This window comes from Schistocerca cancellata, chromosome 4, assembly GCF_023864275.1.
Source record: "Schistocerca cancellata isolate TAMUIC-IGC-003103 chromosome 4, iqSchCanc2.1, whole genome shotgun sequence".
NCBI lineage: Eukaryota > Metazoa > Arthropoda > Insecta > Orthoptera > Acrididae > Schistocerca > Schistocerca cancellata.
The window spans coordinates 535,560,722-535,583,245 of NC_064629.1; the positions used below are offsets into that span (position 1 = coordinate 535,560,722).

The 22,524-nt window shown below is 36.7% G+C and overlaps 1 protein-coding gene across 3 annotated transcripts in view; it reads left to right on the forward strand.

Annotated features, from left to right (window-relative positions):
* Positions 1–21,516, forward strand: part of LOC126183603 (ATP-binding cassette sub-family C member 4-like) — a 267,542-nt gene extending 246,026 nt beyond the window's left edge. For 2 of the 3 annotated variants that reach the window (XM_049925712.1, XM_049925713.1), the window contains exons 23-25: positions 2,674–2,803; positions 11,413–11,523; positions 20,541–21,516. In XM_049925712.1, coding sequence (XP_049781669.1) covers positions 2,674–2,803; positions 11,413–11,523; positions 20,541–20,588 — 289 coding nt within the window. In that variant the 3' untranslated portion in view covers positions 20,589–21,516. The remainder of the gene's footprint in view (positions 1–2,673; positions 2,804–11,412; positions 11,524–20,540) is intronic. The other variant, XM_049925714.1, reaches the window with a different exon arrangement.
* Positions 21,517–22,524: the final 1,008 nt, after the last annotated feature.

Below are 22,524 nucleotides of genomic sequence, written 5' to 3' on the forward strand. Positions count from 1 at the left end.
TGTGGAGACCTCACGCCCCACGTGTTGAGCAATTCGGCGGTACGTCCACCCAGCCTCCTGTATGCCCACTATACGCCCTCGCTCAAAGTCCGTCAACTGCACATACGGTTCACGTCCACGCTGTCGCGGCATGCTACCAGTGTTAAAGACTGCGATGGAGCTCCGTATGCCACAGCAAACTGGCGGACACTGACGGCGGCGGTGCACAAATGCTGCGCAGCTAGCGCCATTCGACGGCCAACACCGCGGTTCCTGGTGTGTCCGCTGTGCCGTGCGTGTGATCATTGCTTGTACAGCCCTCTCGCAGTGTCCGGAGCAAGTATGGTGGGTCTGACACACCGGCGTCAATGTGTTCTTTTTTCCATTTCCAGGAGTGTATCATGAATCATGGAAAATTAATGGATGAATGATGCTATTTCAAAAAATTCAGTGCATGATATGATCATTTTGTTACATAGCAACATTGACAGTGACAGCTCAGGCAGCTGGGACAGGGAAGAGATGTACAGGTGGATTCAGCTGAATGTCTGGAGTGTGCAGATTAAGTATCTGGATGGCCTGATTATATTATTGCAATGACATGATTATTTTGAATATCAGCCAGCTACACAGCCCTTTAAATGGTTTTTATTTTATAAATCACTCAAAATGAGCCCATTTTGGCATACTGCCATCATCAGGTGCTCTTGTATGTAATATTGTTGCTGCCATGTCCTGTCTTTTTGTAGAACTATTAGTTTCTCCTCAGATGTATGCTGGAGACATCTATCTGACTTTAGTCAATTTTTATGTATGCTATTTTTCTCTTGACAGTTTGGATGACAGTGGATCAGTGATATTACATGTCATCCAAGCTGCCAAGAGAAAAATAGCATACATAAAAACCGACTAAAGTTAGATATATGTCTCCAGCATACATCTAAGGAGAAACTCATAATTCTACAAAAAGACAGTTCATTCATGCTATTACGTGCACGAGCACCTGATCATGGCAGTATGCCAAAATGTGCTCATTGTGAGTGATTTATAAAATGAAAATCATTTAAAGAGTAGTGTAGCTGGCTGATATTCATAATAATCATGTCATTAGAAGACATGTTTTGCACTGCAGGCATCAAGGAACAAAAGGTATAATACTGTAAGTTTTGAGTAGTAACAGGTAGGGGCTATTATCTGCAACTAAGGTTGCATGAAGGTCATCCCAGGATTCAGTCTTTATTACACAAAATAAATCTCACTCACTGTTTGCACTATAATAATTGCAATACTGAGGTAGTGTCTTTTATATTGTTAATCATCTTTCTTCCAAACCAAAAAGATAAGTTTCTTAACAATGATTAACAAACACAATCTGTTTTTTATGTTAAGTGTAACTATAATGCCTTGTCAGAAAACATGGTAACAGGTTAATTATAAACCTAATGAAGCCAAACAGTCAACAGCTAAGTATTTGTCACACAAGCACAGCATGATGAGTGATATTTGATTCAAATTATCTTGTATTAGATGTTTCTGGCAGAAGTATCATTTTGAGTAGATGGAAATACAATTTACTAATTAAGATTTTGTTTCCATAATTTATTCATTCAGTAATAAAAATGTTTACTGCATGTCAAAAACTCAGTAACATTACCAAGAAATGTCTTTTATTAAACTATCCTTATATGGTCTTAATAATTTTCTGCAGTAAATAAAACAAAAATGAAAACTTAGTGCAGCTCTCCCAAAACACACTGATGCCAGTTCCATCTCTGTACATTGAATAATTTGTGAGCTTCGGCAATTTGAATGAAATGTAAAATATGCATGTGTTCCCTGTGTGATTTGGCAACTCTCCTCCAAACCCCTATGTGCTTCTGTCAAAGTGTGTATCCTAAAGTAATTTTTAACAGGCAGTAGTTGTTATTGCATCAAGGAATAAAGTTTACAAAGAGATCTCATTTATCAATGACTACTCATATAGTAAAGACATCTTACATAGACAGCAGCAGTTAAGGTCTTCACTCCTGCATATCAGACTTCACCAATGCAGACAATTCTATTTGAAGACATAATTCAATACTTGACTAGAAGAACGGATCACTTGGTAGGACATATTCTGAGGCATCAAGGGATCACCAATTTAGTATTGGAGGGCAGCGTGGAGGGTAAAAATCATAGAGGGAGACCAAGAGATGAATACACTAACAGATTCAGAAGGATGCAGGTTGCAGTAGCTACTGGGAGATGAAGAAACTTGCACAGGATAGAGTAGCATGGAGAGCTGCATCAAACCAATCTCTGGACCGAAGACCACAAAAACAATGCAATAACATGTATAACAATATTTGTTGCAAATGACAATATGTTGAATATTACATTCTTTTTAGTACCAGTAACTCAAATACAAAATCTGTTTACCCTTAATGTATTATAAACTTCCATTATCATCTAAGAACATTAACTAGCGTACAGGAAAGTAATCCTGAAAAATAACAGAAACAAATATATAGCCTATTCAATAAAATTTTTCTGGGTTTGTGACAGCATTGTTAATATATACATTGATAATGCGGTCACAAACCCAGAAAATTTTTATTGAATGTGACAATGACTGTAGAAGCCTATGTTTATAAATGTGTAACACATTTAAGTTTCTTGACCTTTATTTTTTAAATTCCTTGAATGTTGCAGGACAGATGCACTGATCCAAAAAACCATGAGAAGAAAGTTTGACAGCTGCACTGTTCTAATTATAGCTCACAGACTTCACACAGTGATAGATGCAGATAGAATACTAGTCATGGATGCAGGAAGACTTATGGTGAGTGTCATATGTATTATTCATAATTGTTTTGTGGGTAGATTTATGCTTAGAATTAAACAAATGCAACTACTGTAATTATATATTTAGTTAATAAAATACATATTAAATCTGGTAATATAAATTCTTTGGAGTTCTGGAGACATCTAGGCTTTAGTTTAAGGAATTCAAATTTAGGAATTGTGGAAGTTTTCTATCATGTTGTGAATTGGAAGACCTGTGAACAGATATTTTGATTGTGGTGTTACTTTATTTCAGTACATTATCCACAGGATATGTATATGTATACAGTAACTGGTCAAGATATGATAAGGTAATTACTGCTATTATATCTTCACATACATACCAAAATGTCAGTTACTTACGTCTGCACTTCAGTATTCCTTCTTTAGTTGCACATTTGCACATCAACACACTTATGAAGTATCTTTTGTGCTTCATATTTCTTTTCTCAATACAAAAACTATTCTTGTTTAAGATAATTTTCAGCACTAATACCAAGCCCGCTCAGCTAGCAGCATGGTGTAATGTTCTGCATCCCACGCGGGAAGGTGAGCTGGTCCCTGGTACGAATCTGCCCGGCAGATAAGTGCCGAGGTCTGGTGTGCCAGCCAGCCTGTGCATGGTTTTTAAGGCGGTTTTCCATCTGCCTCGGTGAATGTGGGCTGGTTCCTCTTATTCCGCCTCAGTTACACTGTGTTGGTGATTGATGTACAACACTGTCTCCACATACGCATACACCATAATTACTCTACTATGCAAACATTTGGGACTGCTGTAACCTGTTGTGGGTTTGTGAACCACTCAGGGCTATGGCGGGGATGAAGCCTGTCCATCGTTTCTAGGTCCGCGGTTCAATACACACAAAATACACAAACTAATACCAAGCAAAGTGGTACATACTGGACTAGTTCTAATCCATGTCCAGCCATCCAGATTAAGGCTTTCTGTGATTTCCCAAAACCACACCAGGCAAATGCTCCTATTATTTCTTTGAAAGGGTACTGTCAATTTCTATACCCACACTTGAAGCAGTCTGAGCTTGTGCTTTGTTGCTAATGACCTTGATGTTGATCAGACATTAAATCCCAGTCTTCCTTCCTTTCTGTCTTCAGTACCAATAGTAACACTAAATTTTCAGTCTTTGTAACAGTTTTTTGCCACTCTAATTTAGCAGTGAGAGAGCCTATTTTTAGATTATGTGAAATTGCTGTGTTGTTTCTTTCTTCTTCCATTATGTACATGGACATTTTTACTGTCCACAAGGAACATATAATATTTTACTCTTTCCAAGATATGTGATGCAGAAATACAATAAAATGAGAATTAATAAATCAAAAGTCTTAAAACTTAGCCCTGTAGTTGTGCATGACTCATTGCTGTGCACTGAGAGAACTGACTCTGTCATGTTGCTTGTATAATTCTTTAGTATCCCCACCAGTGGAATTCGAGATCGATGCAGGTGATCTGGCATGTGTATCACAGTGGAATAGTGCAGAATGCTGCAAAGGAGGGTGTGCGCAAGATGATGCATAAATGGAGTCCCTGACGTAGGTGTTTATCTGCTGAACTGGTTGTTCTTACATGAGAATCAACTACTTAGAATCTGGCCTCCACCTTGTGCTGTTCTCTGTTTCCTGTGTGCTTAGTTACTCAATTAATCATGCTGATTGCATTGTATTTGTTCTGTGATCCTCTCTGTGTGCTGTTAGGACTTTCTGCTCCCCCATGGATTACTCACACATCAAGTTTTGTTTCCTGTTACTGGGTTCAGCTCCCTGGGCTTGTAGTCAAGTGACTGTCAGCTAGAATAGTAATGTTTCTTGCTAAGAATGATGGTATCATGGAGTTTTCATGCCTGTGCAGATACAAAAGTGGTGATGAGGATGGGATTATGCATGCAATACTTTTCTTTTTCACAGTGTTAATTTGTGGCCACCATGGGCCCAGCATTTTTGTAATACTGGCAGAAACAGTTGCACCTACAGGAGCAGCATCAAGTGCTGCAATAGGAGCTTCTCAAAAGGAAGCAGAATTGCTGTGTATAGAGGTCACTGTGGCAGCAAGCCAGGTGTTTGCGGAGACGCCTTCTTCACAGCTGCCCCAATGCTGTTCAATGGCTTCTATGAATCTTCAGAAAGATAAGAGCATTACCTGTGTCATTTCCTGCTGCACTGCCAAGTGAGGCATGCCGCTGATCCAGTTGATAGGGCTGCTTTCTTATTGTCCAGCAGTGTAGGTTTGTATGAAATTGTGCAGAATTCGAAGCCCTGTACTGAGTCTTTGAGGAACTTTGTCAGCTGTTCACACAGTATTTTGGTTTTCAAACCAATGTGATGGTGCCATGGCTACAGTTTAACCAGTACTACAAGCACCCCACAAGCAACCTGCAAGGTCTATCACTCAAGTGTCAGTTCGAGTGTCCCCAGTGTGCTACCTCATATACAGGTTGGGGCATTGGTGTTGTCCTACCCTTCTTTAGCCAAAGTTTCTGAGCTCCACTCATTATAAGAATGTGGAAAGACAACTTACATTGCTTATAATTAATTCACCATTACCATAAAATATTCTTGGGTTGCAGTGTTTTCCTGTTTATGGTTTCCAGATAGTTGACAAAGTACATTCAGTCACTCAAGCGGTCTTTCTGCTCTGCTCCCTGCTTTGCTTCCTTTATGCAAGGTAAACGACTAATCCTGGCTGCTGATGTGTCCTGATGTGGTATTGGCACAGTTCTGATGCATTGGAACCCAGATGGGACTAAGTGGCCCATTGTTTACACATCAAACACACTTTCTGCAGCACAACATAAGTATTCACAGGTGGAAAAAGATTCCCTGGCTGTCATTTTCAACATAAAAAAATTTCATATTTTTTTGTATCGAGCAAAGTTCCTACTCATTACTGACCACAGTCCCCTGGTTTCCTTATTCAGCCCTTGCTCTAAGCTACAGAGGAAGGCCCTCTTTTTCAGTACTTATCATTATATCATTTTTTGTTGGTCCACCACTCATCACGCTATTGTAGATGGTCTATCGTGGTTGCCAGTAGGACCTGATCCAGAGTTTTCACATTGTACAGTACCTTGCAGCAGACATTGCTGGATTTTCCTTTGACATCACAGAAGGTTGTGGTGACCACAGCCACCCACTTATTTTTCTGGAAAATTGCTTCAGCAGTCCAGAGGGGGTGGCCTGAGTGCAGTCTTTCGGGAACAGATTCAGTGTAGTGCACATTTTTTCTTCTGACAGGTGAGGTTGACATTGTCCAGGGCATCCTCGTGCTGGCCACAAATGAGGAGAACTGTCAAGTGGTCATACCTCTTGTATTGCATCTTTACATACTCCAGTTACTGCATGGATTCCGCTGGAGTATGTCCCATATGAAGGCTTTTATGTGGCATCACATACACTCCTAGCGATCGATTGTAATACCGAACATAATGGGTGAAGACATGTGAGCTGTGCAGAGAGCCAGACTGTGCTGATGATGCATTGGTTTTCCTTTGACCAGTTCTGGAGCACCTTTGTGACAGGTTCATATTGACTTTGTGGGCCATTTTTTGGGAAGCATACTGCTGTTGGAGCTTGATGCATTCTCAGGTTTCCTGTATGGGCCAAAATGTCATCCACACTGTCAACTGCAACTATTTGTGCATTGTTGGTCATTTTTGCTGTTTAGGGTTCTCCCTGAACCCTCACCCTGACAACAGTTGGCAATTCATGTCATGAGAATTTGCAGATTTTTGCACTCAAAATGTTATCCAGTGTCTGACTACTTCCCCATTTGACCCAGCTTCCTACTCATGCTGGTAGACTAACCATTGTACTTCCATCTACTCAAAATGATACGTCTGCCAGAAACCTCTAATACAATTTTGAATCAAATATCACTCATCATGCTGTGCTTGTGTGACAAATGCTTAGGTGTCGACTGTTTGTCAATCTTCTGCTCTCTGTGAGATGCAGCTGCATCAGTGTTGTCTCCTTCAGTAGTCATTCTACCACCAGGAAACCTTGCGAGCTCTCCGGATTTCCACTAGAGGTCACAGCATGAAACATGTCAATTTTCACCCGTATATGGCCTTTTCAGAGGGTGAGGGATTTAATATACTCACAAGCAGATATTGAGATGGATACAGATAAGCTGGCATGGGTACTGAAGCAGAAGAATGCACAGCGCTGTCTCAGAAGGCATGCATGACGTGATGCATGGGCAGAACTGCTGACCCAGGTGGACCCAGGTGTTTACATCCTGGTGGCAATAGGCCTAGCCCAGCAGAGGGACATAAACTACTTCAGACTTGGCCTTTGCCATGCTGTTTTCCAGGCAGTTCAAACAGTGCAACCATTGGTTGAATTTGTCAGGTGTTCTTATGATGCCAGTTTGCATTCTTTTGTGAAAAGTCATTTGAAATTTCACCATACAGCAATGGCTGCGTTCAGGTGATATTATCTTAATAGACTGTGTTTACAAAAGGCATTTTGCAGTGTACTTTGACTGCAACAGCATTTTCCATTCTAACACCATTTGTTGATTAACACTTGCCACAGTGAAAGGAGATGGCATACATCTGGATGGTTCAATCATTTCTTAAATGCTATAGCTGTTTCCATCATTTCTCTTGAGTTCCATAATCCAACATTTTTTATCACACTCCAAGTATGAATGGCTACACAAGGGAATGTAATTTTGATCTTCTTCAGGCTGTTAATTTGACTGAGAGTTACATAATGAATGAAGCTGAAGACTGCAAAATTTAATTTTTATTTTGACCACTAGCAGAAGCGCAATTTATACAAAGCTATTCCAGGTCCTCATGAAGGGCATGAGTAGTGAAGTGAGAAAGGAATGACCTCACATCATTTGCACCATTTTCTGCAATGCATTCAGGATAAACACACACACACACACACAAAACAAAACAAAACAAAACAAAACAAAAAATGCGTCAAGCAAGAACTGTCATCACTTAGAGTAAACATCAGTGGTTACTATATTTGGCACAGATACATTTCTTTGCAAAGTTTATGCAGGTATCCACCTTCTTTTGCCTTTCTTTACCTCCAGTTTATTGAGGGGAGAGATTTCATCAGAATTCTGTTTCTCTGCCCTCTCATAGCCAGATGAGTCACCACTGAGCCGCTCGCTTCTTTCCCCTGAAAAAACTGACTTACCTTGTTCTTTCCCCTTACGGCAAAACTTAGAATGCTAATATATCTGGACTCATTTGTTCTTTTTTCAGTTTTAGCCTCTCAACAGATACATATGATCAGTCTGAATCAACCTGTAGCAAAAACTCAGTTTTGAAGTTAAAAAAAAAATACTTACACTTACCTGGTTTTCCCCCTGACCCCTCATATGTTGCAGATCTCTTTAGTTTCTTACTGAGTGAGATACTTGCATTTTTTCACAGGCATTTACAATTTATTTAAATTTTCATATGGAATTTGGCTTTCATTTTCCTTAATTTTTGTGTTATTGATAAATAAGTGAAACAAACAACTTCTAGTACAAGTCCTTAATTAATATCATATTTCATCAGTCTAATTTCTTACTTACATATATTTCAGTTATATCATATGTCTCCCCACCATTGTTATTTGCTCTCATACAGTTTCATGCAACAAGTACTATATTTATATTATGTGAATTTGCCCATCTAGTTCTGTGCTTTTCTATGTTGACATAATGAGGGTAGGCTTTTTGAGAAATGCGGTTTAGTAGTTTATAATTCACCCTTGGCACATTTTTTAAACTTCTTTCAGTTTCTTATGTTCTTCCTCATTTCCTTTATGCAGACTGTCACAACCACAAACAGCTTTAGTCTGACCTAAAAAAAAAAGTCAACCACTAATTATGAATAGACCTGCTTGTTCACAGTTCTTTTTCTCATTTGTGAACTGTAAATATCTTTGTGATTAGTGCTTTCATAACTTTTCTTAACAACTTTTTCAGTGTAAGTCTCTCAGTGCTCAAATGTGATTAGCATGTTTTGGTTTCAGAACCTGTGATTCACCTCAATAAATGTTATGGTTGCATTCCACTAACACAGATACTATCAGTTTGAACAAATTCTGATATAGTTTTCTTGTGTTTTATTGTACTAACACCTGTTCAGATATTTATGTAGTGCTTATCCTTTAACAAGTCAGTTTTAAAATTTTCAACTGTAATCATGTCATTCTTGACATTTTCCTTACAAATCTGTTAATTTTTTAGGAGAATCTTGGGGCCATTAGTGGTTGAATAATTGAACTGAGTACCAGAAAAGAAACATGAGTTCTTTCAAAATACATTGAATTGCATTCAGAATTACTTATATGTGAAGAAGGTTAAACCTTTTTGATAGGACAAAGCATAAGGAAAGATGAAAATATGTATTGATAAATTATACAGTTAGTATGTGAGCATGAAAAGTGAATGGATAACATTGAGTGGCTAAAATGAAAAGAACACTATATCCATTAAACATTTTTGTGTTTGAGGAATGAAGTATCAACATAAATATAACAAAAAGTAGAATTTCAAATACAATCAGTAAAATGAAATGATATGTGACCGGGAGATAACATAAATGAGAAGCATGTTAAATGCAGTTTATGTATTATCTATTTTTACAAGCACACCTTATGTGCTTAACTGTTCATCTACATGTGTGTATGCACATCAGGATTAAATCTTGCAGGAACCCTTCAACAACCCAAATACTGAATGCCCTATAAAACAGCATCTACTGATAAACTCTTAATTTTGTCGGCTGAGACATTTAGTAAATAAATGTTGAAAAAACAAACAACAGTAATATACCACATTTAATTTTATATATTTGTCTATCATGGTCTATGGGACAATGCAGTACAAAGCTATTTGATTGTGGTATGAGTCAGTCAGTTCTTTACAAAATGCTAATTAGAAGATTTGTTAACAAGAGAATTAAGGAAATAATAAGCCATGGAAAAATGTGAGAGGGTATATGAATAAATCATACATCACAGAGAAAAGTTCTCAACTAGTGTGCAGTATTCTTGTACATAACAGAAGGTGTGTGCTGCAAAGAAACCTCCCAACCTGGATTTTTTCTCAGTTCTATTGGAAGTCTATTGAAACTGAAATTGCTGCATAGTGCACACCTTTCTGTATGATGCTTAAGAAAGTTTTATCCAATTCACTGTTTCTATGTGCCAAGCAGATGAACCAAGACAAAGACACATACTTATCTTCTAGAAAATCATGGTGCTATGAATGACTTACATGAATCATTTTGAAGACAATGGCTAACAAAAAAGCACACCAGGAATTACTGAATAATTTAAGGAGATTGTGGGACCATGACATAAGGATAGCATACCTTCTAAAACTGAGTTAACACCTGTCCCCAGACCAGTCATCATACTGCATTATACTAACATGGGAGCATCTGTAAGATCAACGTGTTGCCATTTTCAGTTCAAATCATTGAGTATATTTTAGCTCATCTTCTACACACTACAACAGTCACCACCTTCCTGCAACTCTTCCTGAATGTAATGATAGTTATCTTGACAGAAGTCTTCAGCATATGCTGTGAATAATGTCACAGAAGTGACATTACTTACAGAATAAGTTATACATCTCGTGAATAGCAAAGGATTGATGAAACAGCATGTCAGTGTTTCATACATTAATCTTCAAAGGATGAAATAATGAATAAATATCAATATAGCATAGGATTTTTTCTGCCAGGCATTATGGACAAAATATCATGTAAATTGCTATTAATGAGCTTACAACAGATAGGAAACATTTGTTTTCAGACAAACAATTAAATGTTTCTTGCAGGCACCAATGAATAATACTATACTTAAAAGAGACCCTTATTGTTTGACACACCCTGAATGTTGTATACTTCTAAGTTTTGTTTGATCTAGCAAATATTTTAGTAGGAATAGCCCTAAAAACAAATTAACAGAAGACAAACACACCAATGAAGAATACATAAAAAACAAATTTGTATATAAAATTTGGATAGCTGCATATGAGTGAATGAAGAGTATTTTCATCAATTTAGACTGCATTATCAAGTGAAAATTACTTAAAAGAACATTATGGTAGTATCTCAGTTTTGAAAGATATCATATTATCTGGATATTCTCTCTTCATTTGTTGAAGAGAAACTGTGGTGGGCCAAATCAGTTGGTATGGCACTCCTAAACAGAGTATCTGATGGTTCAAATATTTTTTGATGGAAATTTCTTCTAAAGCACACCACACACTCATAAAAAGCTGCATTTTTGAGTCAAAAGTTGACAAAGGATAAGACAAAATGTTTAGAGTAGAAGATGAATCTGGACACCGTATTGGAATCATTTGTTTGAAATCTTCCTTATATCCACAGTTTTGTTAATAATTAATTCATTTATTCTCATGAAACCAGAATACTCTCTTGTACAAAAAAAATCGTATATTATTATACTTTGTGAATTTCTGTTAACTTGTCCATAAAACAGCTTGATATCAGTGGGTGAAAAAAATGTGAAACTGTTGACATTTTTGCAAGGTTATTATCTTTATTGTTCTGATTTACCATGGCTGTTAAAATGCAACTTACAATTTCTAAAATGTATTTGCAGGAATTTGACCACCCCCACATTCTGCTGCAAAACAAAAGTGGCTTCCTGCACAAACTGGTCCAAGAAACTGGCAAGAATATGGCAGAACAGCTACAGACTGCAGCTGAGCAGGTGTTGTATAGTTCATTAATTGCAAAATTATGAAATTTTTATCTAATGTTATCTATTTATAACTTGGAAGTTCATGAACATGTGTCACACAAACCTTCATATATCATAACCATGATGTTTCACAAATTGTTAGAATAAGAAGATATTTGATGAAGTTGTTGACAATAATGAAGTACACTTTAGGTACGATGCAAAATGCAGGATGTTTCTAAACTATTGTAACGAATGTCAAGGGTTTAAGCAAAGAAAGACAACATGTCCTTATAAGCAAATGTTTTGGAAAGCAGTGTTATTAAGTTATATGCTATAGCATTACAAGATATAGAGTAGTGACATAACATCAGTTGCTGACAGTGTCTGTAATGGCATGCATGTGTGGCAACACCTCAGTATGGACTAGCAAAGCCACTCTAAGGGATTATACCAGAATCATTTTGATTAAATGCTGTTCCATATTACTGCTGCTAACTAGTGTAGCACACATTCCACTCTTTCCATATGTGCCTTCAATCTTAAGTCCAGTAGATTAAAGTCAAGACACCTGACAGGCCAATGTCTAGTCCATCATCTTCAATAAAATGTGTTCCAAAAAGCAGAATACATCCAAACTGAAATTTGTTGCAGCTACATCATCCATGAAACCCATGACACATTGGACTGGTAGACAAATTTTATGACTCACTCTTCTATAGTGACAGTTAATTTATTACTCTTGCACAAATATTCTTCAATGTAAAACAGAGGTCAGTAAGTTCACAATAAAATAAATACCTGTTCTGAGTCACAAGAATATTTAAGGGTTTATGCTGCAAATTCACTATTTACACAAGTTAATTGGATGCAAGCCAGTCGATACGCAGCAAGGGAAGTTAGACGGCATTCAGAATAAAAATACTTTGACTGTCAAAATACTATTAGTAAACTGTTGAAGTATTCATAGTAAAGTTTCCAAATATACTGCCCTTTAGGAAAGTACACACACTCAAATTATTCTTGGGGGTGAAACCTGAGGTGGAAAGCTCTGAGATATTTTGCAAGTCATGGAGTGTATATTGGGAAGACAGATTAGAGACCATAGGAGGGGGAGTGTTTGTTGCAGTTGACAAAAATATTGTCTCTATTGAGCTCAAATTTGAGTGTTACAGAGATGTTCTCTGGTCACATATAACAGGTGTAGGTGAAAACGAGTTAATTGTTGGATGTATTTACTGGCCACCCAATTCTGCTATGACAGTTCTAGAGTCATTCAAAGAAAGTCTATGGTCAGTAGTGAGTAAATACCCAGATCATGCAATATTAGCTGGAGATGACTTTAATCTACCGAGTTTAGACTGAGATATCTATGTATTCATTGTAGGGGGTACAGACAGACAGTCATGTGAAATACTTTTGAACACATTTCCTGAAAACTGTCTTCAGCAGCTAACTCAGCAGCCCACATGCAATGGAAATATATTAGACCTTGTAGTTACAAATAGGCTGGACCTTATTGACAATGTCAGTATAGGAAAGGGAATTAGTGGTCATGATGTCATTGTAGCAACTACAAGATTTGAAAGCAAATGAATCACCAGGTCCAGATGGAATCCCAGTTTGGTTTCACAAAGAGTACTCTACAGCATTGGCCCCTTACCTAGCCTGCATTTATCATGAATCTCTCACCAATCGCAAAGCTCCAAGTGGCTGGAAAAGGCACAGGTATCTGCAGTATAGAAGAAGGGCAAGAGAATGGACTGCAAAATTACAAACCAATATTCCTAACTTCTGTTTTCTCTAGAATTCTTGAACATATTCTCAGTTTAAGTAACTCATTGTAAAGTGGTGGTCCAACTTACAATGGTTGGACCAAAGAAAGAACCATATCCATAGACTGCTCAGGGAGGCAGCACGGCATAAGGTTGCTTTTTGGACCCAACTATTTAACTTGGAGCATTGCTTCATAGCAAGTTACTTATTTTTAGTGCTTTGGCAGTGAATGATGGAACTTGGCTATAACTGGATTTCCTTTATACTAGAATGATTTAAAAGCTAATATCACCTGATGATGCATTTTAAGAATGTGACACCAGTTATGACCTTTCAGTAAAAGATTTTAACAACCTGAAAGGACAACTTTTTATTTAATATGTGATTATGTTGAGAGTCAATCGCTACTATTTGCACCAAGTGTTGATCCTCCACAGGCCTTTTTGAATTTTGCTAAAATTTTCCAGCATTGCAACTTCTATGTATGCATCAACATCATTCATGGAAAGCCTCTCGAACTTCTGACATTCTCTGCTATGTAATTTATATATATTGTTAAAAGTAATGCACCTATAACACTGTCTTGTGGTATGTCCAAAGTCACTTTTACATCTGAAGACTCCTGCCTGTTGAGAATGACATGCTGTGTACTATTTGTTAGAAACTTTCAAATCAATCACACAGTCTGATATTCCATATGGTCATATTTTCTTCATTTGTGGTAGTACAGAACTGTACCCGTATTGAATGCCTTATGGAAGTCAAGGGACACTGCATCTACCTGAACAACAGTATGTACTGATTTCTGGGTGTTGTGGATGAGCAGAGTGAGCTGGATTTCATATGATCATTGTTTCCAGAACCCATGTTAATTCCTCCAGAGGAGATTTTTGGTCTCCAGAAATGTCATAGTAGCTGAGCATAAAACATGTTTCAGAATTCTACAGCAGAATGACATCAGATATATAGGCCTACAGTTTTGTGCATCTGTTGGATGACTCTCCTTGAAACAGAAATGAATTGCACTTTCTTTTTCAATCATCAGGAACACTTTGCTCCTCCAGAGAACTATGGTACACTGCTGCTACAAGAGGTGAAAGTTCTTTTCATATTATATGTAGACTTGTATTGGCATCTCATCAGATCCAGTGGCCTTTCTTCTATTGAGTGATTTCATTTGCCTCGTATCCCATATCACTTATTTCAATATTAGCCGTTTTGTCATTCTGCAATGATTTTAAGGAGGTACCATAGTGCTAGTCACACAGGGAGATCAAATTAGGATTGTAGATTATCACCTTCTGTCATGCTTAACTCAAGTAAGTTTATGGTGCTGACATGTCCAACTGTTGCTTCATCAGTGAAGGAAACAGATGACACAAATGTAAATAGATAACTGCTATGTGAAGGAATCACCAGCAGAATTCAGTAAGTAGTGAAAATCCAATTCCCTAAGGCCCTGTACATTTACAGATGGCGTGGATACAAGGTAAAGTCATGTAAAATATGGCAAGTAGGAACATGAATTATATGCATTTAATGACTCATTTATTGTCTACTTGTTGTAACTGAGGCTTTTGGTAATTGTTTGTGGGTGGTGGAATTGATCACCATCCACATAGATGAACAATACTGAGCCTATTTCATAGATGAAACAATCCACTGCTGTAAATGTCATTACAATGATTGCTGTCTGCAGGATAGATTTGGAAGGGGGGGGGGGGGGTGATGCACAGTTAGGCAGCCTCATATCCACTATCATTTGCACAGCCATACATTTTCAACATGTCTTGGATTACATTAAATTCAGATTTCATTCCATAGACCCAAAAATGAGATGATTCTCGTGGGTGTGAAACATGTCAGAAAGTATAAAATAAAAGACATAGAGCATTTGAATATACTACTCCCTTCCTCAATAATTTGTCAGGGGACTGTCAAGTGAATACATTATAGTAAACTAAAACAGCCAATATTTACAGGATTAACACTGCCAGAATGAAACATAATTATGCACCTTCAATAATTTTATCATACACAAAATACCTAATGTTGACTGTTGTGACCCAGGCCCACTGAATGGGAGACAAGCACGTTACCACTCAGCTAAGCAGGTGGACACACTTTTAAGAAATTTATCATACACAAAATACCTAGTCATGAGGGTTGTGACCAAGTATTGTTAAATCTGAAATCTAACAGACTTTTTACTTAAGCTGGTGTAACAGCCCTGTTAAGATATTAATCTATAGAGTAGAAGGAGTTGCCTGTCAAAAAGCCTTTCAAACTCTGTTGAAGCTGTGCTTTATCTGAAACCAAGTTTTTAACTCTAGACCACTGGTTGAATTCTCATGCAGTTATTCTTGCTTTACTCCTCAGTAAGGGTCCATCACTTATGTATTTATTTCTGAAAACAGTCCTACAGTCAATTTTTCTTTCTTTTGTTGGCCTATCTACAATGTCCTATGTATCATTTCCCAGCAGTGACCTTATTTCATTACACACAGCCTCAGACCACTCTTGGTGATCTTGACAGTTGCAGTTGCAGTAAAATTAATATCATGAATTGAAATATTTGACGAATCAACACCTAGCACAGACTGTCAAGTGCGTGTGAAGCTTGAAGAATTACTATCTTCATCATATGATAAGTCACTGTCAGAACTAAATTCTTGGCCTGTAGTGGTTGGAAGATAGTCTTCTTCAAATACATGGGATGTTTCATTGTCTGATGATGGCTCTGATTCAATGTTTATATTATTGTTGAAATCTACAGTTGCTTCCTCTTTGGTGATGATCTGGTTCATCTTCACATAAGCCCATGTAAGTTTGTTTGGGCTTAAAACTGTCATAATCAAGGAAGTTCACATCTCTTGACATGTGAATCTTGGGATCTCTTGTTACTCTCAGATGACAGACTTCTGAAAAGTCAAAATAGCTTACAAAAATCCCTTCTTTGCCGTTAGGATTGAACTTTCCCTTGGTTGGTGATTTAGCCAGGATGAGAACCATTTGACCAGATGTATGAAGATGAGATATATCAGACCAGAATGATGGTGGTAGTTGTGACTCAAAACACATGCAATGAATTACTTCATCCAATGAATGTTCTTTCATTGACAACACCATACTGATGCAATGTGTATGTAACTATGTCACTGTATTCCTCCTGTAGTGGGTAGGAATGGTATCCATTCTTTCGTTGCAATACTCCTTACTTTTGGCTGACTGAAAGGGTTTAATTTTATTAAAAGTCTAATTTGTTTGAGTTCTCAATTAGTGAGGGGAGTGGATGTGATGTTCCCCCATAAGATACATAACACATCTAGTGACATTGACATGATTGAATCTCAAACCTGCCACTTACTCATTTTGTGGCATTTTGATTATATGTCATGGGTTCAAGTAGCATAATTAAGCATGCCAGGTTTGCATATCACATTTTGTAATGCTTGGCTAAGCAAAGACCTATACCTTTGGCTCATTTTCTTGTAAATAAAACAAGTTACCAACTCTATTTGAAGTCAGTTTGATTTTACATTTGTGTCATGCATAACTGTATGAGTTCTCTCAGATGACACTGGTGGTTGTTGTCTGCAACCTTTGCCAGTGAAATGAGGTTAGTCCCAAGTTCTGGCATGTACAAAGTATTTTTCAGCATTAATTTCCACACTTTTAAGCTTACAAATTAAATTTTTTGTCTAATAAAAAAATGTCACTTTTGCCAATCACATAAATTGGTCCCTTTACCTGTCTGGATGTGGTTTGACAGTGCAGGTACAACATGTAATTACAAAGCAACTTTATTTATAGCTGACTATATGGAAAATAATTCAGAACTACTAACAATTGACTTGACAGTCATGCATATGGTGACATCTATGGACACCAAAGATATTACATGATGGTAAAGTTTGAATCTCAATAGAATGCATAGCAAGATCTTTCCAGTAGGATTAATAATAACCCTAAATAGTTTTAGATGCATGAAAGATTAATCAACAGATATTATCTATTGAGATGTTCAACATCATAAATGCACTGTACTGGGATATCATAAAATGAAGCCTGAAATACTAAATTATGTCTTCCAAAATTTTTGTAAATAAGATCAAAACAAAGTTTCTGTTACATACACCACATTGCATAAAAATAACTTACTTATTAATATCCACAGAATTAGAAACATAGCTCAGTGTAATCAATTTGTTGTACAGTTACGAAGCGTATTTTTTGTTCAGGTATAATGGTATGACTTACTGGAAACAAAAAATCTAATCCATAGGAATCAATAGGTATTGTAGAAGCATTAGTCTCATGAAACTCAGTTTGCTATTAATTTCCATCAAATCTGGAAGACTGTAGATTCATACATTTCCATACCATTGTCCAGTAAATAAAATAAGTTCTTACAGAAACCAGAACTCAACAGATTTTTCTTAAAGGGGAGACATCAGCATATAGTATCTGGTGTACCTTGAGGGACTGTGTTAGGACTATTACCATTAACAATATATGAAGAGTGGAAACTGAAAACGTCCCAAGTTCTAAATCTTGCATGTATCAGGAGAAGCAAAAAACCATATATCTCTCTCTTTGTACCATACATAACTTATTTACATAAAAAAAATCAAAAAGGTATTCTGATATCACAATTATACTGTTACCTCATCTCAAATAATGAGACAAATTAGAAACCAAATAATTTATTAAGAACATTCTAAGTGCTATATCAAGAAACCGACTGGTTTGAAGTGCCAATACAAAAGTTTTTGTTTCAGGTTTCTTTAATACAGAGGCACTACATTTTATTTACAATAACACACATACAGAAATACATTGGTAGTATTTTAAGTAATAGAACTGTATTTAACAAACAACATTTCTCTTTTTTTAAATTTATTACACAAGCATAACCAAATTAATTTCAGTAAATAAATCTCTTAGTATTGGCCTCTGTTTTGCACACAACAACATTCTTTGGATCAGATGTTGCACAGTTTACTGTGAAACTAAAAAACATGACTGGCCTTTCAGATGAAGTATGTCATGGTAAACAACTGCCATGGTCTTTCCTCTATTGAATGCACTGACGTGATTTCAGTCTTTTGTTTCAGAGCAAGAATTTTTAGTAGCTATTTGAGATAGATGGTCATGAGACACTTTGATCATACTACATTTGGTCGACAATTACAAAAGCTCTGTCACAGCTTGAAAAACTGCACCCACTCACCAAAAACTTGTGTATTATCTGTTCATACCATCCCAGACAAAATTGAGAGACCTTGGAGCACAGAGCTTCAAACTCCAGAGGGAAGCACTGCTTGGCACATACATCCTGCACTGTCCACTAATGCATGTTAGTAATTTCCCTTGAGGCAAATGCTGGAATGGTCCCTTTGAAAGGGCACGACCAATTTCCTTCTTTCCTTCTTCATCCTTGAAAAAATCTGAGCCAGTACTCATCCCTGATGACCTCATTGTCAGTGGGGCAGTAAACCCTAATCTTCCTTTCCTCCAACACAAGCTACATTGAGCATACAGAAAGACCCTATATCTTTGACTAAAGGTATGGTGATTAGTGACTAGAATCAGCTACTAGCATCAGGTGTCTAGGATTACCCATTTGGAGTGATTTATGGTGATTTATGGCAGAGGGTACCATGTACCACTACTAGTCATTTCCTTTCACACATTTTCTTTACATATCACAGATTTATTTCAAACTGATGGTGCAGTCATCTTCACAACAGATCTCTGAGAGCCAGTCAGAAAGTAATTAGAATGTGCACAGAGGCATTTAAACAATCATTATTCCTGCACTCTACACCTGAATGGAACAAGAAAAACTCCAATAACTATTACAATGGGATGTACCCTCCGCAAAACATTTCACAGTGGTTTGTGGAGTATAGGTGTAGCTGTAATGCTTCCTATTTTTGTCCTTCACTAAGTTTGTAATGCAGAAGCTATGAATTTGGCACACTTTGGAAAACATTCTCCAGGCCATGCTAGTAACAATGTCCTATATCAGCAGATGGCTGCACTGTGTAAATTTAGGAAAATGGCCAACACTGACATACATATAAGACAGCATTGTGTAATTAAATACCTTACTGTAGAAGTTCAAATGCCCATTCACATTAATGAAAGGCTGACGAAAGGGTGTGGAGGTCTCATAGCATTATTAGTTTGTTGCTTCATAGAAGCTGAAAGGCAAATACATTTCACTAACCCGAATGCTAAATGGACGGTCAGTGACTGCAATGATCTCACAAAACACCCAGCATGTTTACCATATTAGTTATGATTACTGCTGGGTAACAACAAATTGAATTGTCACCAGTTACCTTATTGGTAAAGGTAGAGTTAGTGCCATTGTTGAAAAACTAGGCTATTACAAGTTTTTTGCACACTGGTTACAGAAAATGTTGACCAACCAGAATAAAGAGGCAAGGAAAACAACTGCATCCAATATCTTTCAGTGTTTCAATTCTGTCCACTCAATGAAGCTCATTTGGGGAGGTGGGGGGGGGGGGGGGGGGAGGTTATCATTTTGAAGATACAGAGACATTGAAAAATTTTGTACACCAGTGGCCGAGGAAACACGAACACAATTTTTACTAGAAAGGTGTACATGTTCTTGTTTCAAGTTGGAAAAAAAATTGAACAAAGGTGGTGGTTATATTGAGAAGTGACTAATTAATTGTGAATATTGTAGTTGTTATCTTATAAATATGGCATACAGTTTTCTTGTAAAGCAAAAATTAAAGAATGATGGAGGATGCACTATTTTCTGACTGACCCTCACGTCCCCATAGTACATATGTTGCAGAAGAGTTACATGGTACCACATTTTGAATGACACCTGTACCTCATTGTTGATGCATTATAAAACATACTTTTATAGGAATACTTTGTGTAGTTTATCATCCAACTATTTTCCCCTTGTATTTATTACAAATGCCTTCAAACAACTGGTATAATAACAGCAGTATCAGAAAAGAAAGTTCCATTAAGAAATCTGATTTATGGTTTTGGTGCCCCAATGAAGACTGCAAAATTCTTTCCTCTCCTCCTCATTTAATTGTTGTTAATCAGATTACCATTTTTATCAGGAAGTGAAGATGCTTGGCTTACCTATGTGTTGCTTTCTGTAATATCACTTTTCTGTTAGTTTTGACACTGATTTAAGCAATTAATTTATGTGGTTTTATTTTATTTGAAAATTGATATACTGAAAATTAAGGAAATAAAAATATTTATTTCAGGCTTTCAGCAAAAAGTCATCAGTGAATTTAAGCAGTATTACATATTAGTGGTGGTATGATTACTGCTACAGGACTGCAACTACATGACTTCCATGGAATCAGACGTGATAAGTCTGAATTTCACTGCTTTTTGATACTGTGTTACTGATTACTACACAGTTGTCAAAACTATTACCCAAAGAGAATACGCTACACTGGCAGACATTATCCCTGTGTTAATAATAAAATAATGCTCTATGTGTAGCTTTATTAGGCTTTATTTAAATTTGGTAACTTCCAAGAAGACAGCTTTGTGTCTATGTTGTGTTTGTTACTGACAGAACTTTAATATCTAATAAAACACATAATGTTCCTGTAATTAGATACAAAATAATTTTGTGACATTTAATGTACAATGTTGTGATAATTTGTGAGTGTGTAACAGAAATTCTTCCTTTCAGTTCTTAACACTTCTTTACATTGATACTGTCTTTCCTGTTTCAATCAATTTACTCCAATCTCATTTAAAATCTGCTTATACTGTGATATTTATTCTTTCTAGACTTTTTCATAATGCACTATAAATAACTGTATTAGTTTAAGTAACTTTTTGAAAGTGTTTTCTCTCTATTTGCCTTTCAAAACATAAGTACTCTCTGCCAGATCACAGTTAAACATGTATTCTGTATTTACTTATAGCAATCTAGAATTTGGAATTTTTATACTCATTCATGGTACAAATTTTATTTTAGCTGTTATTTATTACTATCTCAATTTTATACAACATATTTTATGAATCTTTAAGGTACCACCAACGTTTGTGTGTCATAACACATTGTGAAAGCTGAGAATATATTGATACTGTTTGTCTTTCTATAATCTGAATAATTCAGCCTGTCTGTATTTTTAATGAGATACTTTTGTTATTCAGTTTTTGTACTAGTGAAAATGTTTTCTAAAAGTTATAAATAAAGAAAAATGTAAGTCAGTCAAATTATAGTTACCTGACATTTTAAGTGTAGAGACAATGACCCATTACATCAATGAATACTGATTTTTGTAAAATTGTCTACAGGAAAATAGATAACTACTCATAGATTCGACTGTTTCCACTCATCTTTAATTGAGAATATAAAAAAGGCAGGTCTAAAATAAGTGAAGACTTTGTCAGTTGGCTGTTAACAATGCAAGAGAATGTAAACTTCCAATTCATGCTTGTAAAATGAGTTCACTGTAAGTATAGGCATGCAATGTAGTTGTGCATTCAGTGTCACAGAAAATAGCCATGTTCTCTGATGACAGAGACAGTCAAAGATTCTGAAAACTGGTCATAAACAGACTCCAAAATAATTCAGTTAATATATCTGAATTACAACCCTTGATGCTCCTCCTCATTTCAAATGACTGTCAACCCATCCTGACAACATTTGAATGATCTCACAACTTTTTAAATCGTTCGCTGGGTACTGGTATAGTAAAGAAGCCTGCCAGTTGTTCCTTTATATGTATATGACATACATCAGTTATTCCTTTGCTCACATAACCTCTGACAAAATGGTATCTAATATCAATGTATTTCACTCTTCGATGCCTCCATGTTTCAAGCAATTGAATACAAGATTTAAGCTAATTCTCATGTATTGTTCAGTCCCAGCTGCACATTTTAAATTACATGTTTTGATCACTCAGGATCATCTTCAGATCTAAGTAGTTGCGTCAATGACTCGTCATGTGTATTCAAAACCACATTCAGAGTAGGGCCTACTGAATACGAGGGTGTACCTAAAAAAAATCAGAATAACATTGCCTTGGGCGGAGCTTGTGTAGCAGCACAGGATTAGCCGAGCGGTCTCAGGCGCTGCAGTCATGGACTGTGCAGCTGGTCCCGGCGAAGGTTCGAGTCCTCCCTCGGCCATGGGTGTGTGTGTTTGTCCTTAGGATAATTTAGGTTAAATAGTGTGTAAGCTTAGAGACTGATGACCTTAGCAGTCAAGTCCCATAAGAT